This window comes from Capricornis sumatraensis, chromosome 4 (genome assembly GCF_032405125.1).
Source record: "Capricornis sumatraensis isolate serow.1 chromosome 4, serow.2, whole genome shotgun sequence".
In the NCBI taxonomy this organism is placed as follows: Eukaryota; Metazoa; Chordata; class Mammalia; order Artiodactyla; family Bovidae; genus Capricornis; species Capricornis sumatraensis.
The window spans coordinates 132,550,975-132,567,697 of record NC_091072.1 but is presented as its reverse complement, the minus strand read 5'-3'; the positions used below and the strand labels follow the sequence as shown (position 1 = coordinate 132,567,697).

The 16,723-nt window shown below is 39.2% G+C and overlaps 1 protein-coding gene across 3 annotated transcripts in view; it reads right to left on the bottom strand.

Annotated features, from left to right (window-relative positions):
* The window catches only part of GYS2 (glycogen synthase 2), a 58,507-nt gene extending 42,990 nt beyond the window's left edge, over positions 1-15,517 (bottom strand). For all 3 annotated transcript variants that reach the window (XM_068970036.1, XM_068970035.1, XM_068970033.1), the window contains exons 1-2: positions 15,184-15,517; positions 1,461-1,642 (exon numbers count right to left, since the gene is read on the bottom strand). In XM_068970036.1, the coding sequence (XP_068826137.1) occupies positions 1,461-1,642; positions 15,184-15,301 (300 nt within the window). In that variant the 5' untranslated portion in view covers positions 15,302-15,517. The remainder of the gene's footprint in view (positions 1-1,460; positions 1,643-15,183) is intronic.
* Positions 15,518-16,723: the final 1,206 nt, after the last annotated feature.

The following is a 16,723-nucleotide window of genomic DNA, read 5'->3' as shown; positions in this document are numbered from 1 at the left end:
TCTTTTCCCTATTTCTTAAACACTTTTCCAGAATCTCTTTCTTCACACTCTTATATTAATACTTGCCTTCTAACTCTCAGAACTTTATCTTGAGCACTTAAGATCACTGAAAACACGGAGTGAGATGATCTTGAATTCCTCAGTAACGCATTTCTGTTTGCATTAACCCTTTGTTTCCAGTTTGAGCAAAAGGAATGAAGAACAATCCTTTCAGCAGGGCTTTGGATCTCATTTCTTCTCCTGTTCTCAGTGACCTTACTCTCATCTATTCCTTCTAAACTTTCAGTTTCTCTCCGTCCTCTGGATGCTTCTTTATGGAATATAAATATGCTCACTCATATTTAAGAAAACATGAATTCTCAGAACCATATCACTTGAAATGACTTTTATCCTTCCTCTTCGTAGAAAAACCTCCCAGCCACATTTCTGTATCTTTTACCTCACTGCTCATTCATTCCTCAAGCTACTGCAATCTGCTTTAACCCCACTTTCTCCTCTGAAGTTGTCATTAGCACGATGACCACAAATGACCTCAGTATTACTCAACCCAACTGACCTGGGTTCAATCCTTAGTTGATCCAATCCCTCCTTTGTACTTGAAACTCCTTCCTTGTCTTGACATCTCTATTCCTATTGAGGTGGCAAAAATTACTGCAAATTTAGTAGCTTAAAATGGCACAATTTATTATCTTACAGATTTAGGGGTTAGCCCTCTGAAATGGGTCTTATGAGTTAAAACTGACATGTTGGCAGAGGTGCATTTCATCAGCAGTCTCTTGGGGAGAATCTGTCTTCTAGCCTTGCCCAGTTTCCAGAGGCCATGTGCATTCCTTGGCTTGTGGCCCCTTTCCTCCACCTCGAAGCTTTCATCACTTCAATTTCTGCCCACGTTGCCATATCTCCTCTCTGATTGTAATCCTATTGCCTCCCTCTTACTAATATCAGGATACTTATGATTACATTGGATCCACCCAGCTAATCCGGGATAATCTTCCCATCTCAAGAGCCTTAACACTGTCACAACTACAAAGCCCTTCTGGTTCTAACCATTAGCTGAGCTTCCACTTTTGCAGTCTGTGACTTCTTTTCATGTCGATGTTCTAACGCACTGACATCACCCAAGTTTTGGCTCAAAATGTTGCCTCTTAGTCTATAATCTTCCACTGAATAATGTTATAAACACCCATAATGTCAACTACAATTTAGACACAGCTGGCTTTTCCCCAAGCATCTCTATTCTATGCCCTCTGCTGAGTTCCAAACCTACTATACTACTAGGTTTTCATGAGGTGTCTCAGATGTAACCTATTTAAAATCAAGTTCATCGTCTTTCTCATACACCAACTTCTTTGGCCTAAGAAGATGAGTGGTCTTTTCTCATGAGTTCACGTAAAGGGTGGTATGTTTCCACAACAGTTTACTAAGACTTGCTGAAGGAAGCATCAGACGGTGTCTTTTACCTGGCAGCCGTGTTTGTTCATCGCGTCCATGGCTCTTCTAACAGCATCATTCACAGGTTCACACTGTTCCACCTGAGTCTTCATATTATGCTCAAAATATGGACCAATCAGAAAATAGTTGTCTCCCCATTCATCTGCTGTTGTTTTGGCCTTTGTCTGAATCACAGTATAGATGCCACCGACTGTTGGAAAAAAAAAGGTCCCATTGCCATTCAGGTTAATAGCTCATGTTAAGTGATGAAGGGATGGAAACAAGTCCTCAATTTTTCTATGTTGCTTAAGTAAACATATATTTTTTGCTGTGCCATGCAGCATGTGGGATCTTATTTCCTTGACCAGGGATTGAACCCATGCCCTCTGCATCCCTGCATTGGAAGGGTGGAGTCTTAACCACTGAACCACCAGGAAAGTCCAAGCCAACTTTTTTTTGAAGTATAGTTGGTCTACAATATTGTGTTAGTCCTCATTTTTAAGTTAGCACCTAGAATCAAGCACAAGGATTTATTTAGCTTTGTAAAAGAAAGGTTTTAAAGAATACTATCAGAGAGTTAGTATTTGTTTCAATTCCATGCTGGGTACTTTGCCAGAGAGCAGCAGATTGGCAGCAGCAAATCACAAATATTTCAAGGAAACCTGAAGAGACAATTGGGATAAAGCAGTACCTGGCTTAAAGCTCTATCTACATGGACGTGTCAAAGGTGGGACAAACAGCTATTTTCAAGGCATGTGCCCTCAGCAGCAGTAATCACCTTTCACCTCTCTTCCTTCAGTGGCCCAAGGGCATAAGATAAGACCAAGTATCAGCTACTGCTCCAATTATGAGCAAATTTGATGGGTCAGTAGGTAAAGGGTCTGCTTGCAATGCAGGAGACTTGGGTTCAATCCCTAGGTCAGGAAGATCCCCTGGAGAAGGGAATGGCAACCCACTCCAGTATTCTTGCCTGGAGAATTCCATGGACCAAGGAGCCTGGTGGGCTACAGTTCATAGTTGCAAAGAGTTGGACATGACTGAATGAGTAACACTTCCACTTTTTTTACTTTCTCCCAGAATAAAGAACCACTTCCCTTCTAGGAACTAAGCAAGTACCTTTTGACAAGGGGAAAAACAGGACAGATCTTAAAGGGGGATGCTTGGTCCAACATCCAAGTTTTCATATAGTACTTCATTTTAGCTCTCTGCCATTGCTGCCACTACTATTAAAACATAAAGCCAAAAAATAGTATATGTTTGGAAAATATGCCTACTGTTATAGCCAGCAAGTCTACATCTGGAAAATTATCCTGACGGGAAAATAAGATATGCGTTTAATTATATTTGGGTTTCCCAGGTGGCTCAGATGGTATAGAATCCACCTGTCAATACAGGAGACCCAGGTTCGATCCCTGGGTCAGGAAGATCTCCTGGAGGAGGAAATGGCAACCCACTCCGGTATTCTTGCCAGGATAATTCCATGGACAGAGGAGTCTGGCGGGCTACAGTCCATAGGGTCGCACAGGGTCAGCCATGACTAAAATGACTTAATATGCGTGCACAAGGATATTTATTAAAGAATTATAAAGGTGAAAAATTGTAACTAGCTTAAATTGAACTAGTTAACTCATTTAACCTCTCTGAGGCTCCATTAGCTCACCTGTTCAAGGGGGATACAATAGTACTGAGTTGGCCAAAAAGTTTTTTTCAGATTTGTCCCTGAGATGTAACAGAAAAACCTCGACGCAAAATGTCTTTTTGGCCGACCCAATACTTCACCTGGGGAGAAAGGACAGGTCGGAGCAGCAGTATTAAAAATTATGCCTCATTGAAAAGGGGATATTTAAAGTAAGTACTTAAACGAGTAAGGAAATCAAGCGAGTTGATTCATGAGGAAGAATTTTTTAGGTGGAGGGAACAGTTGGGGCCAAGGAGCTACTTTTGGAGCAGAGGGTACCAGCAGAGTCATAGGCATTCAAAAGGAAGAGTTCAGTGAACAGGTAGGAGGGATGGGGAAGGTCAAGGGGAAAAAGACCCTTAGTAAACTGCACAGGATAATTCTCATGCCAGCTCAGAGCAATCGCCTAGTATGAGAATCTGAAAACAGTCTAAATCGGTTTCTTAAGTGGTACTTTGCCTATGAACCATAGGCAAAGGAATGACTCAAGAAGTTCTATGTAAAATCCCCCAAGCTGATACAGATTCTGGCATTAATCATCAACTCTACTTCGAAGAACAATTTTGTCACTTGTACACGAAGAAGAAAAAGTCTTATTTTTCATCATGGTTTTTCATAATGTATTTCAGGTCTTCAGCGTATGGAGTTTGGTAGCTACTACATCTCTTAAATTTCTTATTTCAATCATTCAGACCGTAAGTAATATTTTACTTGTAGTATATGACTTAAATGATAGTAATAATTGACAGCCAAAATGTAGAATTGCCATCTGCAACTTTCTTGAACCACTCAAAACATACTTGTTGATAAGTTGCTTTTTGAGAAGTGAGACACAAAAGGCAAATATAAATACTACTTCCTGACAAAACAAGGTTCACTAATTTAGAAAAGAGCTAATACAACTTCCAAAATGTAAATATTGTATGTAGTTTTCATATAAGTCTACATGTTTATTGTCCTTTGAAACTTGGTCTTTAAGAAAAAACTTTTTGACCATACCTAAAAGAAATTGAAATGGCCACTTGAGCAGAGTCTGATAATAAAGATATTATCAATCCCAGCTTCCACTGGCTGATGAATGCAGCATGGGACACAAGAAGATGATCTGCAAATCTACAAGCAGAGCCTTCCAGACTGGATCAGAACAGACAGGGTTCACTTAATCATTCAATGATGAATCTGATTGATGCCAACCTCAAGGACACCTACGCACTTCGCCAAATTCCAGAAAAGTTTAGGAACCATCGAAACCATTTGTTGAAAAAAAAAAAAAAATTAGACAAACAGTTTGCAATAGAACTTTTCTCTAAAGTCTGAGTCACATCTTAGCAACATATTTAAATATATATATTTATATAAGCTTTATTCAAGCCCACTATCAAAATAATTCAAAATCTTCAAATAATTGCTCCTCTTTGTAGACTTACTACTTCGTTCATTTGTATCTAATCCAGGGGAGTAAAAGTTCTGATGGCATACACTTCTTAAATGTCTTACATTTCTATTCTGGGACAATCTTTTTTTTTTAATGGCAAACTTTAAAAAAAATTAATTAGTTGATTTGTTTTTGGCTATGCTTGATTTTCGCTGCTGCCCACAGGCTTTTTCTAGTTGTGGGGAGCAGGGACCACTCTTCGTTGTGGTGTTGGAGCTTCTCATTGTGGGGGTTTCTCTTGTTGCAGAACACCGGCTCTAGGGCAAGGGCTCCAGAGTTGTGGTCCACTGGCTTAGTTGGCCCGCGGCATGTGGAATCTTCCCGGAACAGGGATTGAACCTGTGTCTGCTGAATCGGCAGGTGGATTCTTAACCACTGCACCACCAGGGAAGTCCTTTGAGCACTCTCTTTTATTTGCAACTATGTAGTGTTGCAAATTCAAATACAATTGCGTTAATGCAAACAAAAAATTTTTATTTGCTAAAGGATATACAGGAGAAGAGGAATTCTTTATTTCAAAAAAAGGTAGGATTTGAGAAGTGAAATGCAAAGATAAACACAATTAATTAATTTGCTGCTTCTTTTTCCCATTTGAGGCTTTCAGTTTTGAAATAAAATAGTCCCCAAATGGCCTTAAGAGTGCTTATAAATACTATGACTATATTATTTCAGTCTCTTAGTAACAGAAGCATAAAACTAAGAAAATGTTTTTCATCCCATATTGGTTGAGACCTGATTGTAAATAAATTTCCCCCCACCCCCCAGACTTCTCCCCTTACACTCTTTCTGTGAGGAGGTGCTCTTACTGCTAATTGTAAAGCTTCATTTCAGGCCCTCTCTGCCCTTCCCAGATTTATATGCCAACTACTCTCCTTAGTTCTCACTCTATTTACCATCTTTAACCCAACTCCCCACCCAGCATACTAATTAAAGATGAGTATGATAGCCTAGAAACAGGGTCATTCCTATTTTTAAATTTGGAGTATAGACCAAGGGTTCACTAAAATCTATTTTTTAATGAATTATTGTTTTCCCACAATGTAGGTCATTGAATTTGGACTGACTCTTCAAACATGTACTTTGTATTTTATTGATCTCTACTTTGCTGAAACAACATGGGAGCTATTTCTCATGTGAGGGCAAAGTAAAGAAAGAAAAGATGAGCTCTCGTAAACATATGTGTCAGTGAAGTAGCTAAACCCTCAAGTCATCACCTAGAAGTACTGCCGACATTGTTATAAGCAGAACTCCAAGGCAGTATGGAAGGTGGGAGCTAGTCATAATAAGGATTTTTTGTTGAGTTGCTAAGGCATGGCCAACTCTTTCCTGACCCCATGGATTGTATGTAGCCCACTAAATGCCTCTTTCCATGGGATTTCCCAGGCAAGAATACTGGAGTGGGTTTCTCTCTCCAGGGGACCTTCCTGACCCAGGGATCAAACCCTCATTTCCTGCATTGACAGGCAGATTCTTTATCAATGAACCACCAGGAAAGCCATAAAAAGGAGATACATATAATAATATATAAGTATGTATATAAAGAGACTCTTCACTATTTCTAAGTGATTAAAAGTCAGAGAATTTAAAACTCTATGATTTCAGTGTGCATAGCTACTCATCTGACTCCTATCCAAAGACACAGTTGCAGAAGCAGGGACAGTCATTACAGAGTTAGACATCATTCTCTGAGGTAGCAGGTCTGGTGGGAAAGAGACTAAATGCTACTGGTGACGATGGTCACCAAATGTTTGTGTGCCTGGCAATCAACTAGGTCTGCGTCTCCAATCAGAGCAACTGTAGTCCGGGGCAGTGGGAGATGACAGACTTGGAGAAAGCCCACAGGCATGACCTCCCTAATTCTATCCGCAATGGCAGATCTGAATGCTTTATGCAAGAAGGGCTTAGTCATGGCAATCTGAATGAAAGGAAAGTGGGGAGTCTAGTGCTCTTCTTGAACCTATGTATGTGCCAAACCTAGTTCTTACAGAGACTGTGTGTTTCATGTGGTGTGACTTGAGGTGCCTTTGAGATGACATGGCTGCGCATATCCACGGCAGGCAAAGCAACCCCAGCCTCTAATTTTAGTGCTGCTCATGACTATAGTAATCCTGATCCATGTGTTTCTTCCCTTTTTCCTGCTTTTGCACTTAAGAACAAAACCATGCAATTGTTCAAACTGAGAGTTGGTGTGAAAATGAATGATTCAAGGTCTCCATTTTATGAATAAATTTTGTAAGAAATAAAAATAAGCTAACAGTAAGGGCTAGGCACTGTTCTAAGTGATTTACAGTGGTATTTTCTTTTAGTTTTCACCACATTGTTAAGGAAGATACTATTATTATCTTTTTTTTTTCTAAGGTGGGGAAACTGAGACATAGAGGCTGTGAGATGGATCCAATATTAGACATGTAATGATAGAGCTGGAATTCCAATCCAGGCAGTCTGACTCCAGACTTACAAGCCTTAGACAGCAGGATTGTAAGTAGAATTGTCCCTTGGTATCCATAGCAGGTTGGGTTTGGGACACAACTCCCCGGCTACCACTCTAGATACCAAAATCCAAGATACTCAAGTCCTATATATAAAATGGCATAATATTTGCATATAACTTATGCACATCCTCCCACATACTTTCAATCATCTCTAGGTTACTTGTAAAGGCTAATAGAGTTTTGCCAAGAGAATGCACTGGTCATAACACTCTCTTCTAACAAAACAAGAGAAGACTCTACACATGGACATCACCAGATGGTCAACACTGAAATCAGATTGATTATATTCTTTGCAGCCAAAGATGGAGAAGCTCTATACAGAAAGCAAAAACAAGACCGGGAGCTGATTGTGGCTCAGATCATGAACTCCTTATTGCCAAATTCAGACTGAAATTGAAGAAAGTGGAGAAAACCACTAGACCATTCAGGTATGACCTAAATCAAATCCTTTATAATTATACAGTGGGAGTGAGAAATAGATTTAAGGGCCTAGGTCTGACAGACAGAGTGCCTGATGAACTATGGATGGAGGTTCGTGACATTGTACAGGAAACAAGGATCAAGACCATCTCCAAGAAAAAGAAATGCAAAAAAGCAAAATGGCTGTCTAGGGAAGCCTTACAAATAGCTGTGAAAAGAAGAGAAGCAAAGAGCAAAGGAGAAAAGGAAAGATATAAGCATCTGAATGCAGAGTTCCAAAGAATAGCAAGGCAAGATAAGAAAGCCTTCCTCAGCGATCAGTGCAAAGAAACAGAGGGAAAGAACAGAATGGGAAAGACTAGAGATCTCTTCAAGAAAAGTAGAGATACCAAGGGAACATTTCATGCAAAGATGGGCTTGATAAAGGACAGAAATGGTATGGACCTAACAGAAGCAGAAGATATTAAGAAGAGGTGGCAAGAATACACAGAAGAACTGTACATAAAAGAGCTTCACAACCCAGATAATCACGATGTGTGATCTAGGTGTGATCACTCACCTAGAGCCAGACATCCTGGAATGTGAAGTCAAGTGGGCCTTAGAAAGCATCACTATGAACAAATCTAGTGGAGGGGATGGAATTCCAGTTGAGCTATTTCAAATCCTGAAAGATGATGCTGTGAAAGTGCTGTGCTCGATATGCAAGCAAATTTGAAAAACTCAGCAGTGGCCACAAGACTGGAAAAGGTCAGCATTCATCCCAGTCCCAAAGAAAGGCAATGCCAAAGGGTGCTCAAACTACTGCACAATTGCACTCTTCTCACATGCTAGTAAAGTAATGCTCAAGCCAGGCTTCAGCAATACGTGAACTGTGAACTTACAGATGTTAAAGCTGGATTTAGAAAAGGCAGAGGACCCAGAGATCAAATTGCCAACATCTGCTGGATCATCAAAAAAGCAAGAGAGTTCTAAAAAACATCTGTTTCTGCTTTATTGACTATGCCAAACCCTTTGACTGTGTGGATCACAATAAACTGTAGAAAATTCTGAAAGAGATGGGAATACCAGACCACCTGACCTTCCTCTTGAGAAATCTGTATGCAGGTCAGAAAGCAACAGTTAAAATTGGACATGGAACAACAGACTGGTTCCAAATAGGAAAAGGAGTACGTCAAGTCTGTATATTGTCACCCTGCTATTTAACTTATATTCAGAGTACATCATGAGAAATGCTGGGCTGGAAGAAGCACAAGCTGGAATCAAGATTGCCGGGAGAAATATCAATAACTTAAGATAATCACATGACACCACCTTTATGGCAGAAAGTGAAGAGGAACTAAAAAGCCTCTTGATGAAAGTGAAAGAGGAGAGTGAAACAGTTGGCTTAAAGCTCAACATTTAGAAAACGAAGATCATGGCATCTGGTCCCATCACTTCATGGGAAATAGATGGGGAAACAGTGGAAACAGTGTCAGACTTTATTTTTTGGGCTCCAAAATCACTGCAGATGGTGATTACAGCCATGAAATTAAAAGACTCTTACTCCTTGTTAGAAAAGTTATGACCAACCTAGATAGTATATTGAAAAGCAGAGATATTACTTTGCCAACAAACGTCCATCTAGTCAAGGCTATAGTTTTTCCAGTAGTCATGTATGGAAGTGAGAGTTGGACTGTGAAGAAGGCTGAGCACCAAAGAATTGATGCTTTTGAACTGTGGTGCTGGAGAAGACTCTTGAGAGTCCCTTGGACTGCAAAGAGATGCAACCAGTCCATCCTAAAGGAGATCAGTGCTGGGTGTTCATTGGAAGGACTGATGCTGAAGCTGAAACTCCAATACTTTGGCCACCTCATGCAAAGAGTTGACTCACTGGAAAAGACCCTGATGCTGGGAGTGATTAGGGGCAGGAGGAGAAGGGGACAACAGAGGATGGGATGGCTGGATGGCATCACCGACCTGATGGACATGAGTCTGAGTGAACTCTGGGAGTTGGTGATGGACAGGGAGGCCTGGAGTTCTGCAATTCATGGGGTCGCAAAGACTCACACGACTGAGTGACTGAACTGAACTGAACTGAACTGAGGTTACTTGTAACATCTAACACAATGCAAATGGGGTATGGTCAGTCTGCTGGTGTGTGTTAAAGTTTTGCTTTTTGGAGCTTTCTGGAATTTTTTTTCAACTATTTGTGATCCAGATTTGGTTCAATCCAGATACGGAACCACGGACACGGAGGGCTGCCTTTAACTCTATGGAGCAACATATTGATGAGTCTTTGCAAGTGGTGGTGGGAGGGACAGAAGGAGAAAGTGAGCAGGGTCACACAAGAACAAGAATCTTTAGGTCTTGGAGAGGGTGCAATCATTTCTACTCTGCTTTAAAGAAGGCCCATCTGGAAAGCAACACTTATGGAAAATGGCTTTTTTACTTTGGTTAAGGGAACTTCAGAGCAGTAGTTCTCACACTGATCATAGAGCCCTTTGGAAATATAATGAAATCACTCAGATCTTGACTCTGAAAAAACACATATATATAATGAGCAAAAATTGCTATATATCTTGGCTCTTCTCTTACCACTTTGGAGCCGTCCCTTGGAGCAATCTGACAGGCTGTACCCCAAGCTATAGTCCTCAGAAAGTCCACTTAATAAAACACAATTCTCAACTTTTAGATTGTGTAATTTTTTTTTCAGACAACACTGACTTAGGGCTAAAACAAGTTGTTTTTAGTCAGTTTTTAGAGGGAAGCATCTGTTTAGTGACTAAATTTCAGAATGGTTCACATTTATTAAATTAGCATACATTACTTTTGACAACATTCATTAAACTCTTTTTAATGACTCCAGAAATTCTCAACATGATCATTGGTCCACAGTTTTCAATGATTTAGGCAAGTTTGTACAAAAGAAACAATTGTAGCAGAGAAGTTGAAAGTAATGCTTATTTCAGTGTTTGGGCAAAGCCTCCTTCCTAGATCACAGGACAATCTCTTAGTGTTACTTTCTTGCCAACTTGTCCCCCAACTAGTTATAGTGCTTTTTGTGGTGTATATTAATATAAACAGGCTTCCTTCCTGCCTCAGATGGTAAAGAACCCAGCTGCAATGAGACAGACCAGGGTTTGTTCCCTGAGTTGGGACGATCCCCTAGAGAAGGAAATGGCGACCCACTCCAGTATTCTTGCCTGGGGAATCCCCGCAGACAGAGGAGCCTGGCAGGCACAGTCCTGGGGGTTGCAAAGAGTCAGACATGAGTGAGCGACAGCACAGCACAGCATTAATATACGCGATGGAACATTACTTAGCCGGAAAGAAAGAAAGAAATTTTGCCATTTTGCAACACAATGGATGGACTTGGAAGACATCATGATAAGTGAATAAAGTCAGACAAAGAAAGACAAATTCTGTGCTGTATGATACCACTTATATGTGGAATCTGAAAACTACAACAAACTAGTGAACAAAAAGAAAGGAAGCAGGCTCACAGATAAAGAGAACAAATTAGTGGTTACTCGTTGGGGGAGGGAGGGGAAGAGGAGCATTGTAGGGCTAGGGGGGAAAGTTATTGTAGGATTACATGAAATCATGTGTGTGAGACTTGAAAATCATAAAGCACGCTAGAATTTAAAGAATCGTTCATTCAGCAAAAAATAAAAAATAAAAAAATTAAAAGACACATCTCACTCCTTACCGCTTTCCACTATCTAGAACTTCAATGGCTTCCCACGCTTCTTGGTTGGAAATGTAAACCCTTAAGGCTATTAACTCACTCTACATTTCACAATCCAGCCCTTGTTGGTGTCTCCCATCTCCTCTCAGGCTCTGCTCCGCTTACCCTTTCTGAGCTTCCCTCACCCTTTCTGAGCTTCCCTCAGATCCCTGAACAGAGTTCACTTTCTCACTTCTGCATCTCAATATGTACAGTTCCCATACACTGAACACTGTCTGGTCTTTATCACCACCTCCTCATCTCTACCCAACAGCTATTTATCCTTCAGGAACCAGCTCAAATGTCTCTCTGTTAAAGGTTTTTCCCAAGCCTCCAATTAGACAGAAACCTCCCCTCCCCCAACTAAAGCACAGGCTGACCTTAGAGATATTACAGGTTCTTATCCAGATCATCCCAATAAAACGAAATTGCAATGAAGTGAATCATGAATTTTTGGGTTTCCCAAGTGCATATAAAAGTTGTGTTTGTACTATAATGCAGTCTATTAAGTATGCAATAGTATTTTGTCTAAAAACATAATGTACCTGCCTTAATGTAAAAATATATTATTGTTAAAAAGGCTACCACCTCACGAGCCTTCAGTGAGTTATAACTTTTTTGTAATAGTAATGTCAAAGATCGTTGATCACAGATCACCGTAACAAATACGTTAATAATGAAAAAGTTTCAAATATCATGAGAATTAATAGAATCTGACACAGAGACAAAAAGTGATTAAATGCCATTGGAAAAATGGACTTGCTTGATGCAAGATTGCCACAAACATTCAACTTGTCAAAAAAATGCAATACTGGCTAAGCACAATAACGTAAAACACAATAAAATCAGGTCTGCCTGTACAGTTCTAGAGCACCTTGTTCTCATTCTGACACTCATTACAGTTGACTAAAATTGCATGTTTAATGTCTGTAAATTCTGAAAGATTGGGAATCGATTCTGTGTTGTTGAACTCTATGCCCTTCATTTCCCAGTGTCTGATATCCAATAGATAGTTGATGAATCTTTATTGAATAAGAATGAATGAATGCATAAAAGTAATATATTTCAAGGTTAATTATTAAAGTATAAAAGGTTATTTTGAAGTCTGAGAATTAACACCCAATAATTTAACTGTGGCTCTCTCACTTGTTATATTTTACACATTTCCATTGTTTACAGGCAAAATTCTGTCAGTAAGGAATTTTCCCCTTCTCTAAAAAATCTTTTGTTTTCTTGGATATAAGTATGTTTTCTTGTTTGCCATGAAACATTTGTAAGATGGCTGGAGCATACATACTATGTACATTTCATCATGAAGAAACTGATGTTCAGGCAGTTTAAGGGATTTTTTTCTAAGTCTCAGAAAACCCTGAACTTTTTGGATGGCAACTCTTGTGTTCCTATACCTACAGGATATTTCATTAGACAATGACATTTAATTTTTTTATTCTTGCAGGCTAATAAAAAAGAGAAGCGGACTCAGGAGACCAAAATGCTAGTCCCAATCCTGCTATGTGCTTGACCATTTACTGCATCCTTGTAAGAATCCTTTTCATCTATGAAATAGAGAAGTTGGATTCATGATCTTGACGATGTCTCCTATACTCCTATGAACAGCAGGGAAATAAAACTCAAAGTAAAATTTTCGAAGAAACTACAGTGTCAATGTCTTGTCAGAGATGCACACAATAATTGTCCATTTATATAAAAATGTCATAAAATCAGACTATAGTAAATATTGAAGCTATGTTGGAGAAAATATCAACTAGGGTAAATCACTTTAATGGGTTTCCTCTCGATAAGACAATTCCCTTTATCTTGCATGGGAAATGAAAGAAAAATAGTATCAAAGGCAGCTTAGAAATTGAAAAATAAATGTATTCATTCCTTCATTCAAAAGAAAAAATATCCATTGAGCATTTTCTATGCACCAGGCTCTGTTACAGGCCCTGAGAGCAGCATGCATGTCATCAGGCTAGAAGATTAAGGGTGGGGGATGGGGAACAGTCAGTGTCACCATTGTGTGCCCAGCACCAGGAAACCATACCCCGTTAACATTTGCTAAAAGGAGAGAAGAGGAAGGAAGGGGAAGCATTCCGCTCAGAAGAACCCACACTAGAGCTTCCCTGTTGGCTCAGTGGCAGAGATTGCAGGAGACATGGGTTCAATCCCTTATCCAGGAAGATCCCACGTGCAACGGAGCAACTTGGCCCGTGTACCGCAACTATTGAGCCTCTGCCCTAGAACCCAGGAGCCAAAGCTACTGAGCCCACATGGCGCAGCTACTGAAGCCTATGCTCCTTAGAGCCTGTGCTCTGGAGCAAGAGAAGCCCAGGCACCACAACTAGAGAGTAGCTTCCGCCCTCTGCAACTAGAGAAAATCCCGCGCAACAGTGAAGATCCGGCACAGCTGAAAGTAGTAAAAATAAACAAATAAATAACTATTTTAAAACAAACGAAAAAGAAGACTCCACACAGCACTCTTCTGAACAGATTCCTGGTGCAAAAGAGGCCCCCCACCCCGTTTCTTTTCCACCAATAAGCTATATCCTTGAATGCCTGCTTGTTAGGCAGAGAAAATCTCTATTTCAAGTCACAGTCTGGGATTTACGTGTAGTAAAGATGGCTCTGCTCCCAGGAGCTTTGGGCATATTTAAAAATCTTGTGACTGGAAAAAGAACATTAGGAACAAGCTGATTGAAAAACACTTCGCTTTTCCATATTAAGGTTTCTGTCCTCTTGGCCTGTTCCTCAGTAAACTATAGAGACGAAGACAGTGCTTTGTTCTCTTACATTCATTCTGTGCATTTCTACCTAGGAAGAATTTATTTTTATTTATGAGTTTATGAATTTTATGAATGTATACATGTGACAATGAACATAGCATAAGGTAAAAATCAGAACAGATGCTAAATGTACTTTCTTTGATTTTGAGGTTTTCTGGTTCTGATTAGCTTAAAAGAAGATGTAATTTTCACATTCATGTATGTTTCAGATCCTTTAAATTATTGCAATAAACATGTTATAGTAACAAAAACAAAAAATATAATTTCCCCCAAGTTGAATATATAATAGATCACATCACATCTTTTCATTTCAGATCCTTTAAATTCCACACATTATCACTGCCTTCATCCAACAATCATTTGGGCTGGTTTTCCTTGATCTTGAAAAACTCAACCTTCACAACTGTTGCTTTTTCTCTACCAATATTCCCTCAGTATTAGTAGTAATAGTCTTGAGACTTTTAAACTAGACATTATCAATCCACAAGGAATTGTTTTTTTAAGAATTTTACTGGTAGCTTTATCATTAAAAAAGTTTAGGTCACAGTTCTCTGCCTTGCCTTCTCTAATCCAGCATAAAAGAGGTTATATTTTACTAGGAAATTGTTCCAATTTTGTTAATTTGATTTCCTTTATCTTATAATTTCTATGTTTATATAGCATTGAAGAAAAAACTACATGCATTCTTCTTAATAGGAGGTCAATATTATACCTTCAGAACTGCTTCTAAGTTAAAACTTTAATTCCAAGCTAATCTTGAATTATTAGAAATGTTATTAAATAGTTCACATAGTTGCTAACAGAGCACATGTATATTTCAGATCCTTTTAACAGGGGTTGAAATTTCTAATTAGTCCAGATCAGGCACAATTCTTCCTAAAATAAACTACAAAACTGAACTTTGTTCCTGAAAAAAATAATCATGAAACCCAAAAAGTAAATATTAATTCTATATTTCTGTTTTGTCATAACATGAATTTGTAATTTTGATTTAAATGTGCATTTCCTGACCAAGACTGATATTTTCAGTTGTCTCTCCCTTCAACACGTAGAGCAGTGTAAGTTTTCATTGCCTGTTGAAATAGACAAGGTTAAACCTCGTCTAAACCTGTATTAGGTTTGAATACTTTCCTCACTCACAAGGGCAGTTCATTCTCACTAGAGTGCATTCTGTGAATTCCTAATCTACATTCTCCAGTGATCTGGCAAATAGATGCCTCAGGGGCAGTACAAACCTTTATTGGTCACTTCCCAAGAGACTTCAAAGAGCAGTAAATTCTCCACAGGAAGTCCAGCTTCCCACCGAGGCAGCCCACCTAGGGATGTCACAGATAGCGACCGACCTCGAAGCATTCTTCCTTCAGTTCTCCGGTACTTTTGGTCTCTCTTTCGGTGACCTGTTATCCTAGGGGTGATGCGTGTTAGGGACACAGAGGTTCAGAGCTGGGAGATGGCAGAGTTTGGTAGCTTCTCATATGAAGTAAACCAGCAGAAATAAATCTCGTGGACTTCCCAGAGAATTCCCAATGGAAAGCGGAATTCTCAGCTCCTTTTACACTCTTTCTGGGGAGGTCCAGTGAGGACACTATCTCTGATCGATATCTACCCAAATAACCCAGAGCATCACAAGTAAAACCCACCAGCTTAGGGCTTAGGTAAACACTCTTAGGATAACAGAATCTTTACAGGCTCAACATGACGTTAGCACGGACCTTTAACCCCTGTCCTCTAGAACAAACTCCTAGACTCACACAGTCACTGGTACTTATTTCATCACCTTCAAAGTGATCCAAGAATAGCAATTCCACTTATAAAGTATGCAGATCATTGCAGGTTACATATGAAATTGATTGGGACATGTTTCTAAGCTTCAAATCTCTTTAGATTTCCTAAATGTTATTTTTTCTTTTGATTCCCATTTTTAGATCAATAAAAACATTATTTCTAGTTGTTTTATTCCACATTGACAAATTGAATTTTGATGATAAACACTGATCTTGGTTCCCCTTTCCTTGATTACTTTTCTTAAAAAATTCCTTATGGAAAAGTATAAATACCAGGATGTCTTTAGGTATAATATACAAAGAATGTAATTTTGATCAATGATCTTTAGATCATTTTAATGAGGTTGTAGAAATTAATTTCAGTCAATTTACCTCAAATGTTATCAAATTGATAAAGAATAATTCAATGGATGGGAAAGATAGGAATAAATATCAACAAAATTCTTACAATGGTTTTCTTTAGGTGATAGTGATGACAATTAATATTTAGGTGATCTTTTCTGTTTACTGTTATCCTACAAATTTTCTGCAATAAACACATGTGCATATAGTCATACCATACACAGAACAAGGAAAGGATTTTTGAAAGTACCATCAGATCATCTCCTGATTATTTCACTCTCACTCTCATTACTTTGGATTTTTGAAATTCCTGGGGTTGGCTTTCACCTGGGGCTTTGCCTCAAATACCAACACTCTCAACAACCCTTCACTTCCTAACAATCCCTCAAAGTAAACTAACCTTTGTAAATACTAACCCAAAGTAATATAACCCTTGAACCTATTATTCCTGACATGAGGACACACTTTGTCAATTCTTTGCTTTTTAGCAGTGAATGTCTTTTTCAAAATTGCTCCCTGAGTCAACAGAAGTGAAATAAATGAACCATATTTTCCCGCTGAGGCAGCCCACCTAGGGATGTCACAGATAGCGATCGACCTCGAAGCACTCTTCCTTCAGTTCTCTGGAACTTTCGGTCCCTCTCTCGGT